The 26,048-nt window shown below is 45.9% G+C and overlaps 1 protein-coding gene across 1 annotated transcript in view; it reads left to right on the top strand.

The window, feature by feature from the left end:
* DCC (DCC netrin 1 receptor) overlaps nucleotides 1-26,048 on the top strand; it is a 652,649-nt gene that overhangs the window by 260,457 nt on the left and 366,144 nt on the right. The window contains exon 7 of the mRNA XM_063293179.1: nucleotides 1,743-1,863. Coding sequence (XP_063149249.1) covers nucleotides 1,743-1,863 — 121 coding nt within the window. The remainder of the gene's footprint in view (nucleotides 1-1,742; nucleotides 1,864-26,048) is intronic.

Here is a 26,048-nt window from a genome sequence, read left to right as displayed (position 1 = left end):
GTAGAAGATTGCACATTATCCTTGTAAATGGACAATCATTTCAGAATTGAGAGGACACTGTAAAACATATCACACTGAAAGGATAAGCTTTTTTTTAGGAAAGCATCCATCCCTGCTGGTCTTAATTTGGAACACATAACAAACTCCAAGGTACATCAGAATTCTCCAGAAAACAGAAGGGAAAAAAAATTGTCCAAGAGGCTATGCAGCACTATTTATTTATTTATTTCAATCCCGCCCTTATTATTTTTATTTTTATAAATAACCAAGGCGGCGAACATACCTAATGCTCCTTCCTCCTTCTGTTTTCCCCACAACAACAACCCTGTGAGGTAGGTTGGGCTGAGAGAGAGGGACTGGCCCAAGGTCACCCAGCCGGCTTTCAGGCCTAAGGCGGGACTAGAACTCACAGTCTCCCGGTTTCTAGCCCGTTGCCTTAACCACTAGACAAAACTGGCTACTATACATTTGTACCCTGACTTAACAGGGAACACAACAACAGCACTATCACAATGGAAAGGTCTGGAAAAGTTTTAGAAATGTAGGGCCTTGGTTCATATTCAGAGGAAAGTGGGGTTTAGACCAAACTATGTTAAAGACTGCACAAAAGGCCCATCATTATTTGAGTTACTTTCTGCTCTGCAGCATTATCATTCTTTTCACAACATGTCCTGATCTTTATTGCAGAATAAACAAATAAAAGTCAGCATGTTCATTTAAATAAATATGTATTTTGTTAAAGTTCTAGCATATAGCATCATCTGTATCTCCCTGAAGATAAGAGATGGGGCTGTCGCAGTTGAAAAGGACCTGCCCAAATCAGCTTTGCTTCAGAAAATAAGGACATGTGACAGCTGTCTCTGTATATTGGAAAGTCCATTTAGGGGAAAATAAGTGGTCCATCCCACTTCTGTGATTTCTGGGAAATTCAAATACAATATACAGTATGTGTATTATTCAATTGGTCATGGGATAAAAGATTCAGCAAGTTTACCTGATTTCTGAGATAACTATAATTTGTCCTGCCAAAGAAAGAGCAGGCCTAAGAGCGGGAACATTTACAAATTCAAAAGGTGAACCTGGGAAGCAAATTTAAAAATGAATTTTACATAGAGGGAATCATAGTATTAGAAGGAACCACAGAGATCAGTCGGCTTAGGTTCTTGCTGATACTGGAAATCCTTCACTAGAGCATTCCTGCTAGGTGGTCAGACAGTGTCAGAACCCACAATCAAAGAGTTGTTAGGTCTGTTGATTGTGTTCTCTGCCATTGAAGCAACAAATCTCAAGCTCGGAAAGGGGGTTGGGGGGGAGTTGTTGAGAGTGAAAAGAAATGCAAGGTTGTGCCAGCCAGCCAGGAGCAGATGCTGGACTGTTAAGGGGAAAGGCAGGGAGGAGTGTGGAGTGGTTTTGACGTGCCCGTGTGTCTTTTATCAGGTAGCTGTGTGAGAACATTTTTAGTTGTGGCTTTTTGCTTGACATCTGTACACATCATCAATAAATCTGAAATCTGCATTTCATCTGGATGCATGAGTCACAATTTTATTGAGTCAACTGTGTCAGAACTTTACAGACAGGCTTTTCTTGAGGTGTCTCTTCAAAGGAAAGGCCACCATGTATGTTCTGAAGAGCCCTCATCCACTTTCAGATAGCTCATACTCAAAGCATGTTCTTCCCAATGTATTCTCTTCCTGGAATTCATGGCTCCAAGATAACCCTTTGGCTTCTGTCTATCTCTTTAGGGAGGCAGCAATCTGCGGATTTTGGGCTTAGTAAAGTCAGATGAAGGCTTCTACCAGTGCGTAGCTGAAAATGAAGCTGGGAATGCACAAACCAGTGCTCAGCTAATCATCCCCGAACCTGGTAAGCTGCAATGAACATGCAGGATTTCCTGTTTCAATTTGTATGATTAACAGAGTTTTGAAATACGCACCCTTCTCTGAGATATGGCAGCATTCTTACTCGTATGCTGGTTGCTTGCAATGACAGTGGTGAGTAATCATTCTGGAGAAAGGTACTACAGTTGCCTTTAGAAGAAGGTAGGGAATCACACAGTGAGTTCATTAGATACTGAGTGTGTTAGAGCAAAGTAACCCCCATTGTGTTCCTTCGGGAAGAAATCCCATCCTTGGTGGGTAGAATCACCCTCATGTCTAGGTGGTGGTTTTGCCTGTTCCTGCTGACTCCTGAGATGAACTTGACAGAAGCTTAATGAGAAACCAAAGGAAACTCTCTCTCTCTTTATTTTGATAAACAAAAACGAAAAACAAGAATGTGCATCCAATCCAATCCACATCCAGTCCATGTCAGTCTGACATTCCTCAAAATTTAATCTATCAGACAAATGCATTGTGATTGTTTTAAGCAAAATAAATAAATAAATACAATCTGTTGCCCTACATAACGTATTATATTTTGTATACATGTCCCCCCAATACGCACTTGTATCCAATTGATCCTTATCTATGTCCTTTATGTAATTATCCTTAATATATAAAGTTGTTTACACGGACATTTCCAGTGCGTGCTTTTCTTCTTATGCATGCTGCTAAATGTACACTTTTTGCCTGCAGATACATTTTTATATGCAGTCTTGGAGTTTAAAAATATTTTGAGGCAACAGATGCAGTGTCAGGTACATGCCTGTTCGTGCTGTAGCGGTTTCTTTTTTGATGGAAAGAAACATATAATAGATTTCTTTTATATCCCTGGAGGAAGATAAGGCCATTCATGGGCCTGACTATCCCTGCTGCAAACTATCTATTTCATATGGGCAGATCTTACCTTACCATAATTAAAATACTTTGCATCGGAACAAAAACTTCATTTGAGGATGCTCAAACAGAATGAGGTATCAGGCTATTTTAAGCTGTCTTGCACTGACCTGTTCTTTCAGTTTCGCTCCGGAAGGAGGAACAGGTAAAAAACAAGTCATGTATGCAGCATGTCCTTGGACTATTATTCTTCTTCTAATAAGTGGTTTTCTGCTTTCCCCCCCTCAATATTCACTGTTGTTCTCTTCTGTCTGCATTTTCACTATATTGTTCCTCTAGGTTTAAACTAACTCATTTGTTTGAAATACATGTCTAAGCAAACACGTATATGCATCCAGACCAAGGACTTTTGAACAGGGATGCTGGAAACAGTCTCAAGTCACTTTATCTATCTCATTAAAGCAGTGTTTCTCAACCTTGGCAGCTGGAAGATGTGTGGACTTCAACTCCCAGAATTCCCCAGCCAGCATGGCTGGCTGGGGAATTCTGGGAGTTGAAATCCACACATCTTCAAACTGCCAAGGCTGAGAAACGCTGCATTTAAGTGTGTTGTTGTTGTTTATTCATTCAGTCGCTTCCGACTCTTCGTGACTTCATGGACCAGCCCATGCCAGAGCTTCCTGTCCGCCATCAACACCCCCAGCTCCCGCAGGGACGAGTCCGTCACCTCTAGAATATCATCCATCCACCTTGCCCTCGGTCGGCCCCTCTTCCTTTTGCCTTCCACTCTCCCTAGCATCAGCATCTTCTCCAGGGTGTCCTGTCTTCTCATTACATGGCCAAAGTATTTCAGTTTTGCCTTTAATATCATTCCCTCAAGTGAGCAGTCTGGCTTTATTTCCTGGAGGATGGACTGGTTTGATCTTCTTGCAGTCCAAGGCACTCTCAGAATTTTCCTCCAACACCACAGTTCCAAAGCATCGATCTTCCTTCTCTCAGCCTTCCTTACGGTCCAGCTCTCACAGCCATATGTTACTACGGGGAACACCATTGCTTTAACTATGCGGATCTTTCTTGTCAGTGTGATGTCTCTGCTCTTAACTATTTTATCAAGATTTGTCATTGCTCTTCTCCCAAGGATTAAGTGTCTTCTGATTTCCTGACTGCAGTCAGCATCTGCAGTAATCTTCGCACCTAGAAATACAAAGTCTTTCACTGCTTCTACATTTTCTCCCTCTATTTGCCAGTTATCAATCAAGCTGGTTGCCATAATCTTGGTTTTCTTGAGGTTTAGCTGCAAGCCAGCTCTTGCACTTTCTTCTTTCACCTTCATCATAAGGCTCCTCAGTTCCTCTTCGCTTTCAGCCATCAAAGTGGTATCATCTGCATATCTGAGATTGTTAATGTTTCCTCCAGCGATTTTAACTCCAGCCTTGGATTCCTCAAGGCCAGCACGTCGCATGATGTGTTCGCATTTAAGTGTACATTTTACAAATGTTTGTGATATGCTGATCAAGAAGCAGATTGAATACTCTTGTTGGAGACCCCTTTTCACACGTCTTCTGAACATGTGCAAGTTCAAGCTAGTGACAGGGTCACATGCGTTACTCCCGTTATGTCCATGTGCTCATTCAACATGCGTCCTCACCGATCTTGCACTGAGCTACTTCATCAGCGTCTGTGATCATGAAAATTGTTGCAGTCAGCAGACTCCCTTGAGTGTTAGCCATTGAGCGTGAGCAAAATTTACAAAGCCAGAAAGCAGCAGCTTCTGGGGGTGCCGGTGGTAGGTGGCAAGGAGGGCAGACCGATGTCAGCAGCGCTCTGGTGTCCTGTCGCAAACCCTTTTTGGCATGCATTATGACATTTGACAAAAGCTGTGATGCTGCCAAATAGTGTGGACACAGAGTAGATGTAGGGCTACTTATTCATCTCTGAATTGAACTCTCGTGTATTAAGAAAAATCTTTGAAGGATGCCTACAGGTGATAATGAATTCATCAGTGCTGATCACATTTATGCTTCCCCCTCCCCTTTCATTGGGACTGCGTCCCATGAATAATGCTTTGTTTTATTAGCAACGTGATTGTCTACTCTTATGTTACACAACAATATTGATCTAGTTCAGTACTGGCATTCAGCTTGAATTTAATTGGAAGCCTCCATGTGGTAGAAAGTCCTGCTTAATCAACAGAGTGGATGCAAGCAAATAGAGGTAGAATCACACTGTTCAGTGAGAAAAGATTGAGGCTGGGGATGCTGGAATAAGTCTTGTGTAGGTGTTGATGCCTCCATTTCACTTTTGTCCCAGGTGAGCAATGTAAACCCCTTCGTGGAATTTCTTTATCCATCCATCCACCCAGCCATCCCCATATCCATTTCCAGGTTACCTACCTACCCTATCTACCTATTATTTTTTGTGTACCATCTGTCTATGAATTCCACATAAGATTGCTGTCAGAATTCACAAATGTGTGCTTCCTTAGCTTTTGAGCATTGATAGAATCCACTGGGGATGTCAACATTCATATTTGTAAAAACGTTGATTTGTCATTCAGATTTGAGGCTTTTTCCAAATATGTCTGTCTGTCTATCTCAGTACCCTAACCATTAGATTTGTGATCTCTCTGTCTCACTCCATCCATCCATCCATCCATTCATCCCATTTTCCCTCTAGGAGCCAACAATAATCCTGTGAGGTCAGGAGGCCAAGAGACAGTGACTCACTGTCAACCAGTGAGGTTGCCTAGCTAAAAACTGACTTGTATCTGGGGTTTCCCAGCCTCTAATTCAACATCTTTATTATATCATGCTAATTCTTCCTACCACGAAATATCAGAAGGCTGTTTAGCCTTCCTGTTAAGAACCACCATGTCTGCATCCTATTTCACTATTAGCAAACCCACAGTTGTTAGGTTATTTATTCACCTATTTATTTATTTTTTTAATGACAAAGCTGAATTTCCATATTCAAGTCATGGTATTTCACACAGATGCCAGTCCAGGGACATACAATTCATTATCCTCAATAGAGTTTAAATTTCTATTCTTTGGGCCTATGGTTCCCCCCGCCCCCCGCCCCCATGGTTTGACATTAGGCTAAAATAAAAGTGAGCAGTAACAAAGGCAAAATCCTAAAAAGTGACAGAGACCCTATTGTAAATGGTCTCCATCCCACTCCTTGCCCCTATAAATGATGGATTGCTTTCCCTTGGCAACTTAATCAGATCTTCATACAATGACACTCTGATTCCTCTGAGATGTTGAAAACGACAGCCTGCACAGATGGCAGGGGAGGCAGAGAGAAATACAAATGAAGCATTGGGTTTGCCCACAGTGGGAAGAACATTGCCCTCTCTGTCTAAAACTTTGTCAATACATGGGCACCATCCCTTGCTCAGACAGTGTAAATGCTGGCTCCACAGCTGTTCTGCTCATGCCGGTCTAAGGGCCATAGACAAGGAGTTACCCCCAGCAACTAGGACAATTCGCTTTGTGCTAAGACCCAGACAATAACCTATTAAAGTCACCATTTGCTGCTGGTGGGTATTTATAAAAGCCTAATGAGTTTTCGATATAGTATTGTGAATGGTGTCCAGCTCGTCCTTCTTGCAATCATTACATCTGATGAAAGGCTAGGAGGAAGGTGTTAATGGAAGATGGATCTCTGTATGGAGAGGCAGAATCAGGGATAATTCATCCCAAATGATTGAACGCTAAACCTTTTCAAGTAAGACCAACAGCCTCATTTTAAACATGAGGCTGGGTTTATGTCTCAGTGCTGTGGGAATATAGAAATAAATGTTCACCAAGTTCTGTGGGCTTCAGCTTTCTGGGAATCTCATCCCTCCCCTCTCTTTCATTCCTAAAATGAGTTTCTAGCTCTTACCCTTGAAAACCTGTTGATTAATTCCAATTTTCAGAACTTGGAAGTGTGTCTTAATAACATTTCCAGAGATCCAGGCTGTGGATTTTGCACTACATAGGTAGATATCCCTCATCAGACTTCCTCACGTGCCACTGATATACTCAGCATACCTACCTATACCAACTTATGGGTACGAACTTATGCTTCTTCCTGTAAGTCCATATCAGCTAAAGATATCAGGATCCCACAGAGGCAGGTACAAAACAAAACCAGAAACCATATCTTGGTTGCATTCCAGGAAATGTTACCATATTCGATAGCTGACAGGTTAATTTGAATAGTGAAATGACATGAATTACATGCTTGATTCTATGCAAAATGATGCAAATACATAATTCACATCATTTATGTGATGACATAACATGCTGGCCCCCATTTACCCCCATTGTGGATCCTTATGTTGTGATGTCATCATTAGCAAAGTTCACTATTTGCAGCCCACTTGTCAAGGATGGGAAGCACTGAGACCATGATAAATTCTAGAGCCTGGCCAAGTTACTGTAGATCCAACTGCACATTGAAATAATGTCCAATGTTCAGCATATGTCCTTGGAATTAATTCATGTTAACAGGATCCATTCCAGGGTAAGGTTCATTCACCTCTAATAACTACAACATGTATGTGGGTTTTCAGGTTTCCTTTTTAAGCAAAGACTATATCGCTAGCCCTTTTATTTGTCTATGATATTAAGAGCCACTTTTCATTATTAAAAATTATCCCAGTGTGGAAGGAGAAAATACAATAAAAATAAAGCAACATGAAATTCCAACAAATTAAAATGCTACAAGAAGAAAGCAGGAGAGGAAAAGCAATACAACCACAGAAATGCATGAAGACAGTAATCTAATCAATTGCTCACTCAGAAGTAAATTGGCTCCCACCTTCCAGGAGTCTGGCTAATGGATGCAGAGCTGGTGAGATTTAGACAAAATGCACTTGGCACTTATGTTTAAACATAATAACAATTTTATTGCAGTATAAGGGATTAATATTTAATGCACTCTTCAGTGTGCACATGCACACATCTGTATCCACATTAGACTACCTGTATTTTGATATTTGCTTTGACTCTACCACCCATAGCAGGATCACCTTAAGCCTCCTCACTGCAAAATTGCTAATGATAGATTTTTCATTTACTCTCATGTAGTGTAATTCCTTGCCTTTTACTCTATGGAACTCCATGCCAGGAATCTTTGCAGTGCTAGCAGTATCCTGAAACAGAGAACAGGGGTTAAATCTTGATTAGGAGTGGTAACTCACTACCTCACATGTCTACAGAATAGCTTAGCAGGAGTGGGACCAGGCCAGTTGCTCCCAACCTTAACTCTGCATGCCTGCTGGCTCTGTTCCTCAACAAGTTCAGGTGAATGAGATTGTTGGAAAGAAGAAGCTCTCAGGTGAGGCTGGCCGACCAGTTGGGAATCCTATATCTTCTGGAATCCCAATATAGTAGAGTCAGTGTGCAGGTAACTAAATACCTGTAGCTGTTCCTTTTCAGCATTTATTTAAATGTAAATTTGAAGAGGATGGGCAGCAAAAGGCCACTCATGTATCTACTGTCCCGATGGAGGCTAAGTAGGAATCGAACACCTTTTATTTATTACACCTCTAAGATTCAACCTGGCTTAAACTTGTGCCAATTTGCAGCCACAGCAGGCAAAAATGGGGGAAGGAAGGAAGGAAGGAAGGAAGGAAGGAAGGAAGGAAGGAAGGAAGGAAGGAAGGAAGGAAGGAAGGAAGGAAGGAAGGAAGGAAGGAAGGAAGGAAGGAAGGAAGGAAGGAAGGAAGGAAGGAAGGAAGGAAGGAAGGAAGGAAGGAAGGAAGGGCTAGCCTTGTCTTTATAAGAGGTGTGGTTTGTTTTTCAAGAGATACTTTCTTGGAAGCATTAACTTGTTCCATGAAAAAAACTAGGGGAGAGATAGCTGGCATGATTAACTTTTCTCCCACCTAATATATAAACAATAGAATAAATGAATGAATATCCATTTCAGAACATCATGCTTCTTGCTAGCTAGAAACTTTGCCAGAGGTTGCAAACATGACTCTGGCCACATGAGAAAATTATTAATCATTAATAGCTGTAGATCTTGTTCTGAGTGGCTAGTTTACAAGCGCCCTGATAAAGAAAACCCTGTCTTACAAACAATATTGTGCTGCTAGACAGCTCCCATTCTGGCAAGATGTGATCACCCAGAGAATACATTATAGGCTACCCTGGAATCACCTGCAAAAATCAGTTGTTATGAATCATTGGCAAGCTCTTGCTACTTTTCTGTAAGCATTTGCTTTCCTTTCCCCACATGGGAGAGAATCCTGGTAGATTAAACCTGATCTACTGGTAGGTTTTAAAGCAGAGTTAGGGAACCAATAGCTCTCCATTCCTGCTGCAGATACAATCCTGGAACACTGCCTATGCTGTCAAGAGCGGATGGGAGAATTTGAACCAAATGTACCTAACTATACAGGTAGTCCTCAACTTATGACCACAACTGGGACTGGAACTTCAATCACTAAGTGATGCATTTGTTAAGTGAGTCATGCCTGAGTTTACAACCTTTTTTGCCATGGTCATTAAGTGAATTACTGCAGTTGTTAAGTGAATCACATGGTTGTTAAGCAAATCCAGCTTCCCCCATTGACTTTGCTTGTCGGAAGCCAGTTGGGAAGGTCGCAAATAGTGATCACATGACCCTGGGATGCTGCAACCATCGTAAGTGTGAGCCAGTTTCTAAGCACCTGAATTTTGATCATATGACCACAGAGACAGTATAATGGTCATAAGTGCAAGAACTGGTCATAAGTCACTTTTTTCAGCACCACTGTAACTTTGACTGGTCACTAAATGAATGGTCGTAAGTTGAGGACTACCTGTTCTCACGTAGTTCCTCAACGTGCTGTAACAAACTTCCGAGCAGACTGAAGCCACCTCACTTAGGGAAATATAACTGGGTAGCTACAACAATGTAGGAATACAGTTTATGGGGTTGACATAAAAGTGCCATGATAATTTACAGTCAACGAGAGGACCCCCTGGGGATCAAGACCATTTTAAATCAATACAGTGATTGTAGCATTGACTCTTTGACTGTTTCCTTTTTTAAAACACTGAGAAACTAAAATTATAGAAATCTGTAAATCCCCTCTGTCTAGAGTTTCATCTCATCCTACTTGACGTAAAAATTAAAATCCCAACATTTCATCTGTCTAAAACCATGCATAGGCACATAGGCTTGAGGAATGCCATTACTTTTTTTGTGGGTGTTTTAAAGCTATATATCTTTCCCTTCCCATTCTTCTATTAGTCTGCCCCATAGTGCATTGATCAATAAAGACTTTGATTTTCACTGTTATAAGACTGACCTCATCTCACCCTTTTTATCTTTCCTTTTATTACCCATGTCCTTTTATTCAGGCTGCCGAGTATTAACATAGATGCTTTGTTCAAATGGGAAGTTTTAAGAGAACTGAGATTTTTTCCCCCCTGCAACAGCTACCATAATTTCAGGACATCCTATTTTGACCCCGAGGAGTGGCAGCATTCAGGCCAGCGCTCACAGCTTTGTGGATAGCAATTTATTCCAACAAAGGTTAAGGGGATGAATCCCCTATCCTATGCCACCCCATTCTTTGTATGATAAAAACACTTTACGTAGAAGACCTGGAGCCAGCAGAATCATGAAGTCCTGTAGCGGGATTCTGACATGAACAAAGATTAGTAAAGTTGGTTTTATAACGATAACAACCAGGATATTTATTTGCAGGAAATGCAGTATATGTCATGAGTGCCGTTGAGCTGAAGACATCAGCGCAATGGCACACATGACAATAACAAGGAAACAGGGGAAGGGGCTCAAGATAAGTAGCCATCAACTTACAAAGACTAAAGGGCAAGAGACAATGGCTAAGCGGATCGCAAGGCACACCCAAGCTGTTAGCGCTAGCGCAACGGAGATCGCCTAGCTGACAGCAATCACCGGAGGAATAGGGAAACCGATGATGGGCGATCCCGGAGCGCCAGCGGGGCCTCGCAACCCCTCACCTACCGGCAAGACAGCGTGTTGGACAAAGGGGGGTGACGTAACCGCGAGTGAGGGGGCGCTGACCGGCGCGGGGTATTTAAACCCCGCACCGGCGCACTCCTGTCACTCTCAGCTTTTTTCTATCACTGTATCTACACTGCGAATAAACCAGAGCCTGCTTCATCGGAATCAGCGTCTGTGTATTACTCGGAGGTAGGCAGCGCATGACATAAAGCTGAGAGTCATAAACTCAGCCTCGCCGAGCCCCACCGGACGACAACGATCCGCGGGAGGAGTAGACGGCGAGAAGACCAGGAACGATGAGGCCGGCGCGACACGGACAAGGGGGGCGAGCCGCACGGCAAGAAGCAGAGGAGGACCGATCAAGGCCAGAGGCACCGCGGACTCCCGGAGCCATGGACGCCCACCCGGCCCAACCCGAGCCTCAGCTCCAACCCCAAGGGGAGATGGTGACGGAGGCAACCCGGCCACGGGAGGGAGCAACATACCTCCCGAAACCAGCGGAGAACCCCGCGCCCCACATCGCACCCCAGCCACGGGCGTGGAGCGGCAGCCCAACGGCGGTAAGCATGGGGGAGGACGAAGAAGCAACCCAGCCGACGGCGGAAGAAACAGACCAACGGTCGGGAGGGCCTGAACCCCACCGGCGACCCACCCCCGCTGACACACCGACGGAACCGGCCCCAGCGGCGGCGCGGATCGCGGACGAGGACGCACAAGCTAGACTCGCAGCCATGGAGACCCAACTGAAGGAACTCCGGACCATGCTTCAGTCGTTGATGCCCCCCGCGCCGTCCAACGACGTCCCCGCACAGGTCCACACCCCGAGCGAAGCGCCAAACTCCCACGGGCCAGATGAAGGTCAACAAATGGCCCAGGCGGACGACGCCACAGGCCGGGAAGCGAGAGGAAGGGGCTCACAAAACGCCCGGGCCCCAAAGGACTTCCCCATCTTCTTTGATGGGAACCCCGCGAAACTGTCGTTCTTCATCATGAACGCCAGGGAGTTCATGGGGAGGCACGGACACTCCTACGACTCCGAAGCGGACAAGATCGCAGCCGTGGCGATCAAACTACAAGACCGGGCGGCGGACTGGTACGTCCAACTGTACGAGTCCAGCTCCCCCGCCCTCGCCAACTTCCCTGCCTTCATCAATGAGATGAAGAGCTACTTTGAGGACCCACTAGCAAAAGTGAGGGCGAAAAGCGCACTCCAAAGACTTAAACAGGGCGCACGCACTGTCCCGGACTACGCCCTCGAGTTCAAAGCCCTCGCGGGGAAGGTCAACGACTGGTCCGAGACCACCCTGCTGGAAATGTTCAAAAGGGGGCTCAACCGCGACGTACTTCAATGGGCCCTCTACCGCGACGACCCAGAGACTCTACACGGGTGGATCCACCTCGCGGGGAAAGCAGAACACGCGCACCGCACCTTCCTTATGACAACTACAGAAGACACGACCAACACCTGCACAAAGGTACCCGCACCACACGTGGGGACGGCCGGCCCCACATACCCAAGGAAGAAATTTAATCGTGGGCCCTGCGGGAGGTGCGGGAAACTGGGGCACAAGACGGCAGATTGCTTCGCCGACCGACCGCTGACCAGTGTGCCTAAACCCGCCCCGAAAACTAGCACCAAACCACCTAACCCGCCGCCGCCCCCTCACCGCCAAATGACCGGAGCCACAGCGACACCAGAGGAAGGCTGGGATGCCTACTGGGGGGAAGAGGACGCCGTAGACCCAGACCAGCCAGCGGGAAACGCTCCCCGCCTGCCCTGAAACGCGTTGCGAGGCAGGCGGTGGGACAGCAGCGCGGACCACCTCGACGGAACGGCGAAAGCTCCGTTATAATGGCAGCAATCAAACTCTGCCGGCAACGGAGCCACCACGGCCGCGGCACTAGTGGACTCGGGGTGCTCAAAAAACCTCATCCACCCCAACTTAGTCGCCAAACTCGACCTCCGCTGCTCCCCCCTCCCCACGCCGCTGGCATTCCACCAGCTGGACGGCTCAACAGCGGGAGGGAAACCAGCCACGATGCAAACCGAGCCGGTCACCCTGCAAATGGGCACTCACACCGAACGCACATCGTTCGTCGTCACCCACAACAGACGACCCATTGCAGTCCTGGGAATGCCATGGCTCGCGACAAACAACCCGCGCATCGACTGGGAGACCCGCACCTTCACATTTGGCGACGGCGAGTATCGGGCACCAGTTCCGGCGGGCAGAACCAACCCCACTGTGGGACGAGCAGAGGGGACCACACAGGACAACGCAGCTACCACAGCAGACCTACCGGAACAATACGCCGACTTCTCCGAGGTCTTCGGAGAGGCGGAAGCTGACCAACTACCCCCCCACCGCAAGACGGACTGTCGAATCGACCTGCTGCCCGACGTCCCCTTACCTAGACCGAAGATCTACTCGATGACCCCGAAGGAGATGGCAACCCTCCGGGAGTTCATCGATAAAAACCTAGAGAGGGGATTCATAGAGCCAGCATGCTCACCGGTCGGAGCCCCCGTCTTATTCCGGGAGAAGAAAGACGGCACCCTACGGCTCTGCACCGACTACTGGGGCCTAAACGCGGCTTCCCTGTCCAACAAATACCCCTTACCCCTGGTGAAAGACATGCTCGCCCACCTGTCCACGGGCAAGGTCTTCTCCAAACTGGACCTGCGAGAGGCGTACTACCGCATCCGAATCAGGGAGGGGGACGAATGGAAGACTGCGTTCAACTGCCCCCTAGGCGCCTTCCAGTACAAAGTGCTGCCGTTCGGACTCGCGGGGGCCCCGGGGGTGTTTATGCAGCTCATCAATGAGGTCCTGCATGAACACCTGTTCAAAGGGGTCCTCGTCTACATAGAAGACGTCCTTATCTACACTAAAACGCACAAGGAACATGTGACCCTAGTCAGGCAAGTCCTCGATAAGCTCAGAAGGGCGCAGCTCTATGCCAAACCCACAAAGTGCGAATTCCATAAAGCGCGCCTAGACTACCTGGGGTACCGAATCTCCGGAGACGGCATAGAAATGGACCCCGCAAAAGTCGAGGCGGTGCTGAACTGGGAACGCCCCCGCAACAGACGCCAACTCCAGAGCTTCCTCAGCTTCGCGAATTTTTACAGGTCATTCGCCCGGGGGTTCGCAGAGATAGCCCTCCCCCTAATGGACCTCCTCAAAACCAAAGGGGTGGGGGACACCCGACGCACCAAGAACCCGGGCACAGTATTGAATTGGACTCCCGTGTGCCAGACCGCATTCAACAAGTTGAAAGCGCTGTTCACCACAGAGCCAATCCTCGCGCACCCGGACCCAGAACGGCCGTTCGTGGTCCAAGCCGACGCCTCAGACTTCTCCCTGGGGGCCATCCTACTCCAAAAGGACCCCACAGGACTCCTGAAACCATGCGCCTACCTGTCGAGGAAATTCTCCGAGACAGAAAGGCGATGGCACGTCTGGGAGAAAGAAGCCTTCGCGGTAAAATCGGCGCTAGAAACATGGAGACACCTACTCGAGGGAGCCACCCAACCATTCGAGGTCTGGACCGACCACCGGAACCTCGAGGCCCTCCGAACGCCCAGACGCCTCAGCCCAAAACAGGTCCGATGGGCCCAATTCTTCAGTCGCTTCAACTTCCAGCTGAAGTTCATGCCGGGTAAAAAGAACTTCCTGGCCGACGCCCTTTCCCGACTGCCCCAAGACGAAGAGCCCGCCCCAGACACCATTGGGACGGTCCTATCCGCTTCTGAACTGGGGATGGCCGTGACCACCCGGAGCGGCGCCCGGAGGCAGCTCGACTCTACGGCGCAACCGACGGCGGGACAACCTGTGACCAGACGACGCCAACCGCAACTACCAGGGGGGATACGCACGGACCTCGCCGCCGTCCTCAAAACCGACCCCTGGTTCCTGGCAAACCCCGACAAGGTAACGATGGCACAGGACCTGGCATGGGGGGAAGGCAGAATCTATGTCCCGGACTCGCAACGCCAAGCGATCTTGCATAGATCCCACGACGCCAAGCAAGCGGGACACTTTGGGTTCCTTAAGACCCTGCACCTAACAAGGCGTCAATACTGGTGGCCCGCGCTAAGACGGGACGTGAAAGCTTACGTAGCGTCCTGCCCAACGTGCGCCAGAGCCAAACGGGCACCAGGCAAACCCGCGGGGCTTTTACAACAGGTGGCAGAACCCTCCCGCCCATGGGAGGAAATCTCCATGGATTTTATAGTGGACCTCCCACCCAGCCAGAAGAAAATGGCCATTTGGGTGGTGAAGGACTATTTCTCGAAACAGGCCCACTTCATCCCCTGCACGTCGGTCCCGTCCGCACAACAACTAGCCAAACTCTTCCTCATCCACGTGTACAGGTTACATGGATGTCCCGCACGTGTGGTGACCGACAGGGGCACACAATTCACTTCTAAATTCTGGCGGGCCTTCCTAAAGCTGACGGGGACCCAACAGGCCCTATCCACTGCCTGGCACCCCCAGATGGACGGAGCCACAGAGGTCCTCAATGCCACCCTAGAACACTTCATACGCTCATACACCAACTATCATCAAGACGACTGGGCCGAACTGCTCCCGTTCGCCGAAGTCGCATACAACAACGCCGTTCACACGAGCACGGGGAAAACTCCGTTCGAGGTAGTCTCGGGGCGCGACTTCGTCCCCATACCGAAGCTACCACAACCCCCGGAACCCCAGGTGGACGCTAGCGACTGGGGACGGAAGATTGCGGAATCGTGGCCAATAATCACGGCAGCGCTGAAGGATGCACAGGCGGCCTACAAAGAGCAGGCCGACAAGCACCGGCGCCAACAGCCGACGTTCCAGGTGGGGGATATGGTCTACCTATCCACCAAATTCCTAAAGTCACCCCAACCCTCGAAAAAACTGGGGCCTAAGTACATCGGGCCGTTCCGAGTCACGCAGATAGTGAACCCGGTGGCAATACGCTTGGACCTGCCACACAACCTACGGAGACTCCACCCAGTGTTCCACACCAGCCTCCTGAAACCGGCAACCACCTCTCGATGGCACCCAAGCACGCCACTGCCCTCACCGGTGATGATCGATGGGCAACATCACTTTGACGTAAGGGACATACTCGACTCTCACAGGCAACGGGGAACTTTACACTATTTGGTCAGGTGGAAACACTTCCCCCACCCAGAATGGGTGGCGGCGCACAACGTTAACACGCCTGACCTGACCCGGGCTTTTCACCGGGCGTACCCCGACAAGCCTAAAGCAAGACTAGCAAACCGACACCTGCATAACCCATCCCCCGTGGCCCCCCCCGCCTACCGTGCCCCAAGGGAAAGGGCCCCCCAAGGCCACGACTTGGGTGGACCTCCCCCCCCCGGGACTCACCCCCCCTGCCCCGGGCCCACGAGGCAGTAACAAGCGGTCGCCAGCACCCTCCCCCTGCCCTGGGCCCACGGGGGAGTGGCAAGCAAGTCAACAGTGCATCCTGGGGGCAACGCCCAGGAGCACACATAACAAAGGCGACGCACTTAGAACAAAAAAATAAGGGCCCTACCTGGAGCTGATAAGCACCTGACCAGCCACGCCTCTCTCCTCGTCGAACTGAGCCGAACAAACAGGGTGTGGCCGGAGCATGCGCACGCCCAGGGTGTGACCGGGGCATGCACACTAAGAACACACCCTAGAGGGACACGTGGTAGAGGGCGGAACAAAGGGAGGGGCGAAAACACTCCGGCGGGAAATTCAAAAAAAAAAAAAAAAAAAAACCATTTTGACAGCTCTCCTGGTAAAAAATCGGAAAACCGGGGGGGGGCACTATTCGGACAGGGGGCAGTATGTCATGAGTGCCGTTGAGTTGAAGACATCAGCGCAATGGCACACATGACAATAACAAGGAAACAGGGGAAGGGGCTCAAGATAAGTAGCCATCAACTTACAAAGACTAAAGGGCAAGAGACAATGGCTAAGCGGATCGCGAGGCACACCCAAGCTGTTAGCGCTAGCGCAACGGAGATCGCCCAGCTGACAGCAATCACCGGAGGAATAGGGAAACCGATGATGGGCGATCCCGGAGCGCCAGCGGGGCCTCGCAACCCCTCACCTACCGGCAAGACAGCGTGTTGGACAAAGGGGGGTGACGTAACCGCGAGTGAGGGGGCGCTGACTGGCGCGGGGTATTTTAACCCCGCACCGGCGCGCTCCTGTCACTCTCAGCTTTTTTCTATCACTGTATCTACACTGCGAATAAACCAGAGCCTGCTTCATCGGAATCAGCGTCTGTGTATTACTCGGAGGTAGGCAGCGCATGACAGTATAGGGATAGGCAAAGCCTAGCACTTAACTAGGTACATCCTACCAGGAGGAGTGCTCAAGACCATGGGCTCTGGGCATGTGATTGGGGGAGGAAGGCAGAAAGAAGTGACATCAGATTAGCTATTACCAGGCAGAGCGAGAGAGAAAACGGGGAACAGAGTAAATCCCTACCTTTCTGCACATACTTTATTGCCCCCTTGTAAGCAGTGGGCCATGAGGAACTGGTCGGTGGCATTAAATCTGGAGGTCCTCAGTCAGAATCCCCCTCAGTCTTTTTCTCTCCCTATAGAAAAGAGACAAAAACAGGGAGATATATATATATATATATATATATATATATATATATATATAATTTTTCAAACTTCTATTACTGCCCATCTCCCCCCAAAAAGGGGGACTCTTGGCAGTTTACAATAAAACCAGAATTAAAATCATAAAATATAAATTACAATAAATACACCAATAAATAAGAATAAGATCAATACCAAACCCAAGGGGCAACGTTCTTATTTGGTGAGATGGATCTATGGTGCCAGCCACCCCCAAGACGAACTATTACCTCTCCCACCCCAAGCGAGGTGGCAGAACCAGGTTTTCAAGTTCTTCTGGAAGGCCGGGAGCTAGGGGGACTGCCTTACCTCTGGGGGCAGAATATTCCACAGGGCGGGTGCCACTGCAGAGAAGGCTCGCCTCCTGGACCCCACCAGGTGGAATTCCCTAACCGGCAGGATTCTCAGCATGCCCCCTCTGCATGACCAGGTAGGACAGGTCTATGTTGAGGGGAAGAGGTGGTCCCTCAGGTAGCCTGGCTCCATGCCATGTAGGGCTTTAAAGGTCATAACCAACACCTTGAATTGGACCCAGAAACAAACTGGCACCCAGTGTAGCTTGTGCAGTAAAGCTGTTATGTGTGCCGATCTCAGGGCATCAAGAATAACCCGTGCAGCTGCATTCTGGACCAGCTGAAGCTTCCAGATACTCTCCAAGGGTAGCCCCACGTAAAACGCATTGGCAGTAGTCTATATGGGAGATGACCAGAGCATGAGTGACTGTTTGGAGGGCTTCTCACTCCAGGAAGGATATAGATGATAGATGATAGATGATAGATGATAGATGATAGATGATAGATGATAGATGATAGATGATAGATGATAGATGATAGATGATAGATGATGATAGATGATAGATGATAGATGATAGATGATAGTTGATAGATAATAGTTGATAGATGATAGATGATAGATGATAGATGATAGATGACAGAGATATATGTTTTTTTAACATAAATGCATCTGCATCTGCTGGTACATATTAGGACAGTATCTCTTCAGGAAAGGGACTTTTAGCAATTTTATTCAGTGTCCTCCAAATAAATTTCTCCCATGCCACAAACCTGCTATTAAACTTGCAGATTAAAAATAATGCATAACTCTGCATCTAGCAATTTTTTCGAAGATGATCCCAGGTGGGGAAATATTTAAATATTCTTTCCACCTCAGCACTGCTACTCCAATAAAAAATTGAACTGACTACTTTTAACATTCAAAAACTTATTGGGAGATCTAATCATGATCTCCCATGTCACATCGGTTTTATCATATAAGAAAAAGAAGCAATCTTTTATGAAATCAGTTGGAAAAGGAAATTACTAAGCCAAATGAACAAGCTGGATTCAGAATGGGCAGAGGCACCAGAGATCACATTGTTAACATCCGAAGGATAATGGAAAGGGCAAGGGAATTCTATTTCCTCTTTAATTATTGTACAAAGGTTTTTGACTGTGTAGACCACAATACATTGTAGATAGTCCTTAAAAAACATAGAAGTACTCATCTCCTTCTTGAAGAACCTATACAATGGTCAGAAAGCAACAATTAGATCAGAACATGGAGCAACTAAGTAGTTCAAAGTTGGGAAAGAAGGATGCCAAAGCTTATACAGTGTCATTTCTTTAACTTATGTGCAGACTGTATCATGAGAAAGATTGGTCTAGAAGAAATAGAAAATGGAATTAAAACTGCCAGAAGAAACATCAATAATCTCAGATACATACTGATGATACCCCTTTGAGGGTTGGAAGAGAGGATGATATAAAGAATATCTTGTTAAGAGTAAAGAAAAGAGTGCAAAAACTGATTTGCATATGTAGGTATGGAGGTATGTCAAGGGGTAGTGCCAACCCAAAGCAAATAAGTGAAGAAGGTGAAGCAGGGCACAAATTATAGTTGCAGATATTTCCTTTGGTGCTTTCCAAGTTCAAGGGTGACTTTTTAAAATTATAATGGAAATAAATGGGTAACTAGAATGCCTCAGAACAAAATGCCAGCCTACATCCCCATCTTTATTTCCAAGAATGCTTCTGGGCCCTACGAGACTGTATAAACTTTTAAAGAAAAAAATTAATATAAAAAGATGGGGAGCTGCAGCCTAGTTCTGTGTTTGCTAAGTTGCACGCCTGTCCGGAAAAGAAACCGATACTCCAATAGAAGAGAATATACAGTAGGTAGCTCAGGATTGAACTGTGGAGTCCTTGGTCCTCTTCAAGCCTGGTTGTTTGCTTGCAGACATTTCATTACCCAACTAGGTATCATCATCAATGCTAGTGAGTTCCTTCTACCAAGGGGAAAACCACAGCTCCACCAACACTGGCAGGGCAAGCTACTGTACATAAACAGGGAGCAAACCCCACACTCACCAGCACTGATGATGTTACCTAGTCGGGTAATGAAACATCTGCAAGCAAACAACCAAGCTCAGAGAGCACCAAGGACTCCACAGAAATAGAAACTATAATTTAGAGTTAGAGGAAAGGACTTGTGTGGGAGAGGCAGAGGGGATAGTCATTCCAATTCATGCCAGCCATTTTATGAATGGGTAAGCCACACACCCAACATATATTTCCTGAGAACACTCATGACATAATTTCAACGTTTCAAAAACTATATGCCCATCAAACTCAAAACAATGGGAATCACTTCCAAAGACTTTTGAAGATGGTGGTTTTGGTTCATGTACCTATCCTTTGGAAAAATTATTTCTAATTCCTGACTAATTCTTTCCCTATAATCCAGTTCTTCTTAGCATTTGATCCTGCTTTTTTATTGTTGTTTCATTCTATCTGTACTATGTGTCATTAATTATTTGATTGGAGACTTACATTCATCCCTACACCTAGTTGAGTTTCATTGAATTACAATGTAATTTGTCATCCCTGTGCCCATACATTTTCACTGGCACAGTTGCAGCAAAGATAGTAAGACTCAGTTATTTTGTTTTCAGAACACAATCTAGAGTCTATAGGATTACAGAGACAGCATTCATCTGCTGAGCTAGAAAGAATAATTGCACAGTTTGCTGTAATGCTCCAGGACCTTTTGAAATTTAATTTGTGACTGGATTTGTAGCACTAAAGTACTTGCATAATAGTAGCAAAGTAATGTACCGTTTAGTTCCATATTAGTGAGTTGCAGGTAATTAAGTACAAAGACTAACACACTGTAATACACAGTACAGTTTTTTTTGGGGGGGGGGATTTGAGGCTGCTGAATGTGTTTGTGTTGAAAAGTGTGCTTGGTTTTGATCTATTAAATACAGTGTCCATTGGCCAAGCTGCTTGAACTGGAAATCGGCTGCAGACATCATGTGTTACCTTCATTATGCCAGAAGTCCACACTATGAATGGGAAACATAATGGTTAGTTGAGCTAGCTGTGAATCATAACCTGCATTATGAACACATAATGGGCAATTCTGTTTTGAATCTGCATTGTGAACTTCTGGAGGAGGCCAGCATTTCATTCTCTGCTGGGGTTCGGCCTTCCTATTTTTGCATCTTTGGTTGAATTTCAACAAGAGAATATTCGGCTTACTGAGAAATAAGCTGCACTGAGTTTATTAGATTTATATACCTTCTAAACTCTGTTTCTCTCAGAAAGGTTTTTCAAATGCAGTGGGGAGAATTTAATACCATAAGCTCATCTGATTGTGCCTGTGTGTGTGTGTGTGTTAGAGAGAGAGAGAAAGAGAGAGTTGCAAAATTATTATTAATAATAATAAACATTTTTCATGTCTTCTCTTATTGTCTTGTACTTCATTAGATAATGATTAGGAGTTGTTTGGGAAGAGGAAAGTTCTAAAAGATGCTGTGTCAAGGTCTCACTAAACCTTAATGTCATTCTAACATCAGAATACTGTAAAAAGTTGAACCCGTTCTTGTTTAATATGACATGCCTTGAACACTCATCTATCTGTTTCCTCTGCATTTGAATATTGCAATTCCCAAAAGCTTTTTGCATATAAAGAATGCTGATGGAATTGTTTTATAACTCCTTCAGAAAACTGCAGAGCTAAGGAAGAGGGGTGAATGATGTGGCTATGAGTATTAGAATACTCTTTTGCAATCAAGGCCATTTCTTCTGTAACATCCTTTTGGGAGATGGGCAGTGATAAATTTGATTAATAAATACAATACAATACAATAAATAAAATAAACATCCACTTTATGCCACCAGTGGGCACTGGGTTTTTTGTGAACTGGATCCATAGGTGAAAAAAGAATGGACAGTCCAGTGAGATCTGAGATTGAATGACTCAAATGCTACTGCCATGTTAAATACATATGTTCTGTTAACAGGTGTCCTTACTGTACGCTAAATTTGATCCTCAGATGTAAAATATTTCAGTTAAACCAACTCAGCACATGATACCCAGATATGTTCCAATTTGGATTAGAAAGATATTAGCATTTTGGAATGAAGAATATGAAGTGCAAGTTATATTATTGATGTGATGTTTGGTTTGTTGTTGTTTATTCGTTTAGTCGCTTCCGACTCTTTGTGACTTCATGGACCAGCCCACGCCAGAGCTTCCTGTCGGTCATCAACACCCCCAGCTCCCCCAGGGATGAGTCCGTCACCTCTAGAATATCATCCATCCACCTTGCCCTTGGTCGGCCCCTCTTCCTTTTGCCTTCCACTCTCCCTAGCATCAGCACCTTCTCCAGGGTGTCCTGTCTTCTCATTATGTGGCCAAAGTATTTCAGTTTTGCCTGTAATATCGTTCCCTCAAGTGAGCAGTCTGGCTTTATTTCCTGGAGGATGGACTGGTTTGATCTTCTTGCAGTCCAAGGCACTCTCAGAATTTTCCTCCAACACCACAGTTCAAAAGCATCTATCTTCCTTCACTCAGCCTTCCTTATGGTCCAGCTCTCACAGCCATATGTTACTACGGGGAACACCATTGCTTTAACTATGCGGACCTTTGTTGTCAGTGTGATGTCTCTGCTCTTAACTATTTTATTGAGATTTGTCATTGCTCTTCTTCCAAGGATTAAGCATCTTCTGATTTCCTGACTGCAGTCAGCATCTGCAGTAATCTTCGCACCTAGAAATACAAAGTCTTTCACTGCTTCTACATTTTCTCCCTCTATTTGCCAGTTATCAATCAAGCTGGTTGCCATAATCTTGATTTTTTTTGAGGTTTAGCTGCAAGCCAGCTTTTGCACTTTCTTCTTTCACCTTCACCATAAGGCTCCTCAGTTCCTCTTCGCTTTCAGCCATCAAAGTGGTATCATCTGCATATCCGAGATTGTTAATGTTTCTTCCAGCGATTTTAACTCCAGCCTTGGATTCCTCAAGCCCAGCATGTCGCATGATGTGTTCTGCGTACAAGTTGAATAGGTAGGGTGGGAGTATACAGCCCTGCCGTACTCCTTTCCCAATCTTAAACCCGTCTGTTGTTACGTGGTCTGTTCTTACTGTTGCTACTTGGTCATTATAAGATTCCTCAGGAGGCAGACAAGATGACTTGGTATCCCCATACCACTAAGAGCTTGCCACAATTTGTTATGGTCCACACAGTCAAAGGCTTTAGAATAGTCAATAAAACAGAAATAGATGTTTTTCTGAAACTCCCTGGCTTTTTCCATGATCCAGCAGATATTGGCAATTTGGTCCCTAGTTCCTCTACCTTTTCTAAACCCAGCTTGTATATCTGGCAATTCTCGCTCCATAAATTGCTGAAGTCTACCTTGCAGGATCTTGAGCATTACCTTACTGGCATGTGAAATGAGTGCCACTGTTCGATAGTTTGAACATTCTTTAGTGTTCCCCTTTTTTGGTATGGGGATATAAGTTGATTTTTTCCAGTCTGATGGCCATTCTTGTGTTTTCCAAATTTGCTGGCATATAGCATGCATTACCCTGACAGCATCATCTTGCAAGATTTTGAACAGTTCAGCTGGGATGCTGTCGTCTCCTGCTGCCTTGTTATTAGCAATGCTTCTTAAGGCCCACTCAACCTCACTCTTCAGGGTGTCTGGCTCTAGCTCACTGACCACACCAACAAAGCTATCCCCGATATTGTTATCCTTCCTATACAGGTCTTCTGTATATTCTTGCCATCTTTTCTTGATCTCTTCTTCTTCTGTCAGGTCCTTGCCATCTTTGTTTTTGATCATACCCATTTTTGCCTGGAATTTACCTCCAATGTTTCTAATTTTCTGGAAGAGGTCTCTTGTCCCTCCTATTCTATTGTCTTCTTCCACTTCCATGCATTGCTTGTTTAAAAATAATTCCTTATCTCTTCTAGCTAACCTCTGGAATTTTGCATTTAATTGGGCATATCTCCCCCTATCGCTGTTGCCTTTTGCTTTCCTTCTTCCTTGGGCTACTTCTAGTGTCTCAGCAGACAGCCATTTTGCCTTCTTGGTTTTCTCCTTCTTTGGGATGTATTTTGTTGCCGCCTCCTGAACAATGTTGCAAACTTCTGTCCATAGTTCTTCCGGGACCCTATCTACTAAGTCCAGTCCCTTAAATCAATTCTTCACCTCCACTACATATTCCTTAGGAATATTAGTGAGCTCATATCTAGCTGATCTGTGGGTCTTCCTTAATCTCTTTAGTCTGATCCTAAATTGTGCAAGAAGAAGTTCATGATCTGAACTACAGTCAGCTCCAGGTCTTGTTTTTACCGACTGTATAGATGTCCACCACCTTTGGCTGCAAAGGATGTAGTCAATCTGATTTTGGTGTTGTCCATCTGGGGAAGTCCATGTATAAAGCCATCTCTTAGGTTGTTGGAAGAGAGTGTTTGTTATGCAGAGTGAATTGTCTTGGCAAAATTCTATCAGCCTATGTCCTGCTTCTTTTTGTTCTCCCAGGCCATGCTTATCTGTAATTCCAGGTGTCATTTGACTGCCCACCTTAGCATTCCAGTCTCCTATGATGAAAATAACATCTCTTTTAGGCATGTTGTCCAGTAGGTGCTGCAGATCCTCATTGAACTGCTCTACTTCAGCTTCTTCAGCATCTATGGTTGGGGCGTATATTTGGATCACTGTGATGTTAGATGGCTTGCCCTGAATTCGAATTGAGATCATTCTATCCTTTTTTTGTATTGTATCCAAGCACTGCTTTAGCCACTTTACTATTAATTATGAAGGCTACTCCATTTCTTCTGTGGTCCTCTTGTCCACAGTAGTAGATCTGGTGGTCATTTGATGTGAAGTGGCTCATTCCTTTCCATTTCAGTTCAGTGACACCCAAAATGTCTCTTTAATCTTGACATCTCACCAATAACCACATCCAATTTGCCCTGGCCCATAGATCTTACATTCCAGGTTCCAATGGTGTGTTGATCCTTAGAACATCAGATTCACCGTTCACCACCAGCACCGTCGGCTGCTAGCCATCCTTTCGGCTTTGAGCTAGCTGCATCATCACGTCTGGGGCTAGTTGAACTCATCCTCTGTTCCTCCCCAGTAGCATTTTGACCATCTTCCGACCTGGGGGTCTCATCTTCTGATGGTATACCAACGTATCTCTGGTTGTACTGATCCATTGAGTTTTCCCGGCAAGAATACTGGGGTGGGTTGCCATTACCTTCCCCTGGGATCGCATTTAGTCTGACCTCTCTGTCATGACCTTCCCGTCTTGGGTGGCCCTTCACAGTTTAGCTCATGGCATCATTGAGGTGCTCAAGCTCCAGCACCACAACAAGGTAACGATCCTTTGCTGAAGGATGTTTGGTACTGATATAGAATTATATACTTTTTTTTAAATGTTTACCTTGTATGCCACTTGTATGCCACATAACTCACAAAATGTATCCCATTGTTTGGATGCATGACCTAAATATATGAAGCTCATGGGTTGGGAAGTAGAAATAGAGGTGAAAAGAGCATCATCACTTGAATGCTCGTTCTGGTGATGGTAGCTCATCACTTGCTCATGGTAACTCATGCCTTGATCACCATCTGGCTAGATTACCGTTAAGTGCTTTACATGGAGCAGTCGTCAGAGATAACATGGAAATTATAAATAGTGCAGCAGTGAGACTATTGGTTGGACAGTCCCACTATTGCAAGGTAACACCTCATTTGATATTGTTGCATTGGCTATCAATAGACTTCCAGGCTTAATTCCAAGTGTTGGTTATCACCTATAAGGCCTTATATGGTTTAGCACCAGGTTACATCACGCACCCTCTTTCCAAAATCAAATTTGTTCATCTGGTGAGAACATCTCTGGAACACCTGTTTAGAGCCCCCTTATATGTAAAATGAGGAGGACATAAATATGGTCACAGGCCTTCTTGGTGGTACCTCCCCCCGCTCCCAGAACTCAGAAGTTTATAATGTTCCCTCTACATGGTATTTAGGTCACCGTTTTATTCCATCTACCCTAAACTCCTAATTGAATGTCACTAGCATCCTTCTTGAGCTGCGGGATGGAGATTATTGTTGTTATGATACGTTTACACCATATAAACCACTCTCTTGCAATCAAGGCCTTCAACAGAAAAAAACCCTATTGCCATCTTTGCCCACCACTTGGGTCTTTTGAGAGCCCTCTAGTACTCTTCAGTTAAACCGAGCAGCAAAATTCCTATAAGGAACCAGGAGATGTGCAGCTCTTTGGTTCCAGCCCATTCTTACATTGCTGCTGCAGCTGCTAAACAAAACCCCACTCGCTGCCCATGAGTTTGGAGATGGCAGTTCTTGTGGGGGCTACCAGATCCAGGCTGCAAAAGTCTTTTTTCCCCTTAAT

The sequence above is a fragment of the Candoia aspera genome, chromosome 2, assembly GCF_035149785.1.
Source record: "Candoia aspera isolate rCanAsp1 chromosome 2, rCanAsp1.hap2, whole genome shotgun sequence".
Taxonomy (NCBI): Eukaryota; Metazoa; Chordata; class Lepidosauria; order Squamata; family Boidae; genus Candoia; species Candoia aspera.
Note: the sequence above shows the minus strand (reverse complement) of the source record. Positions and strands in the feature narration are given on the sequence as shown.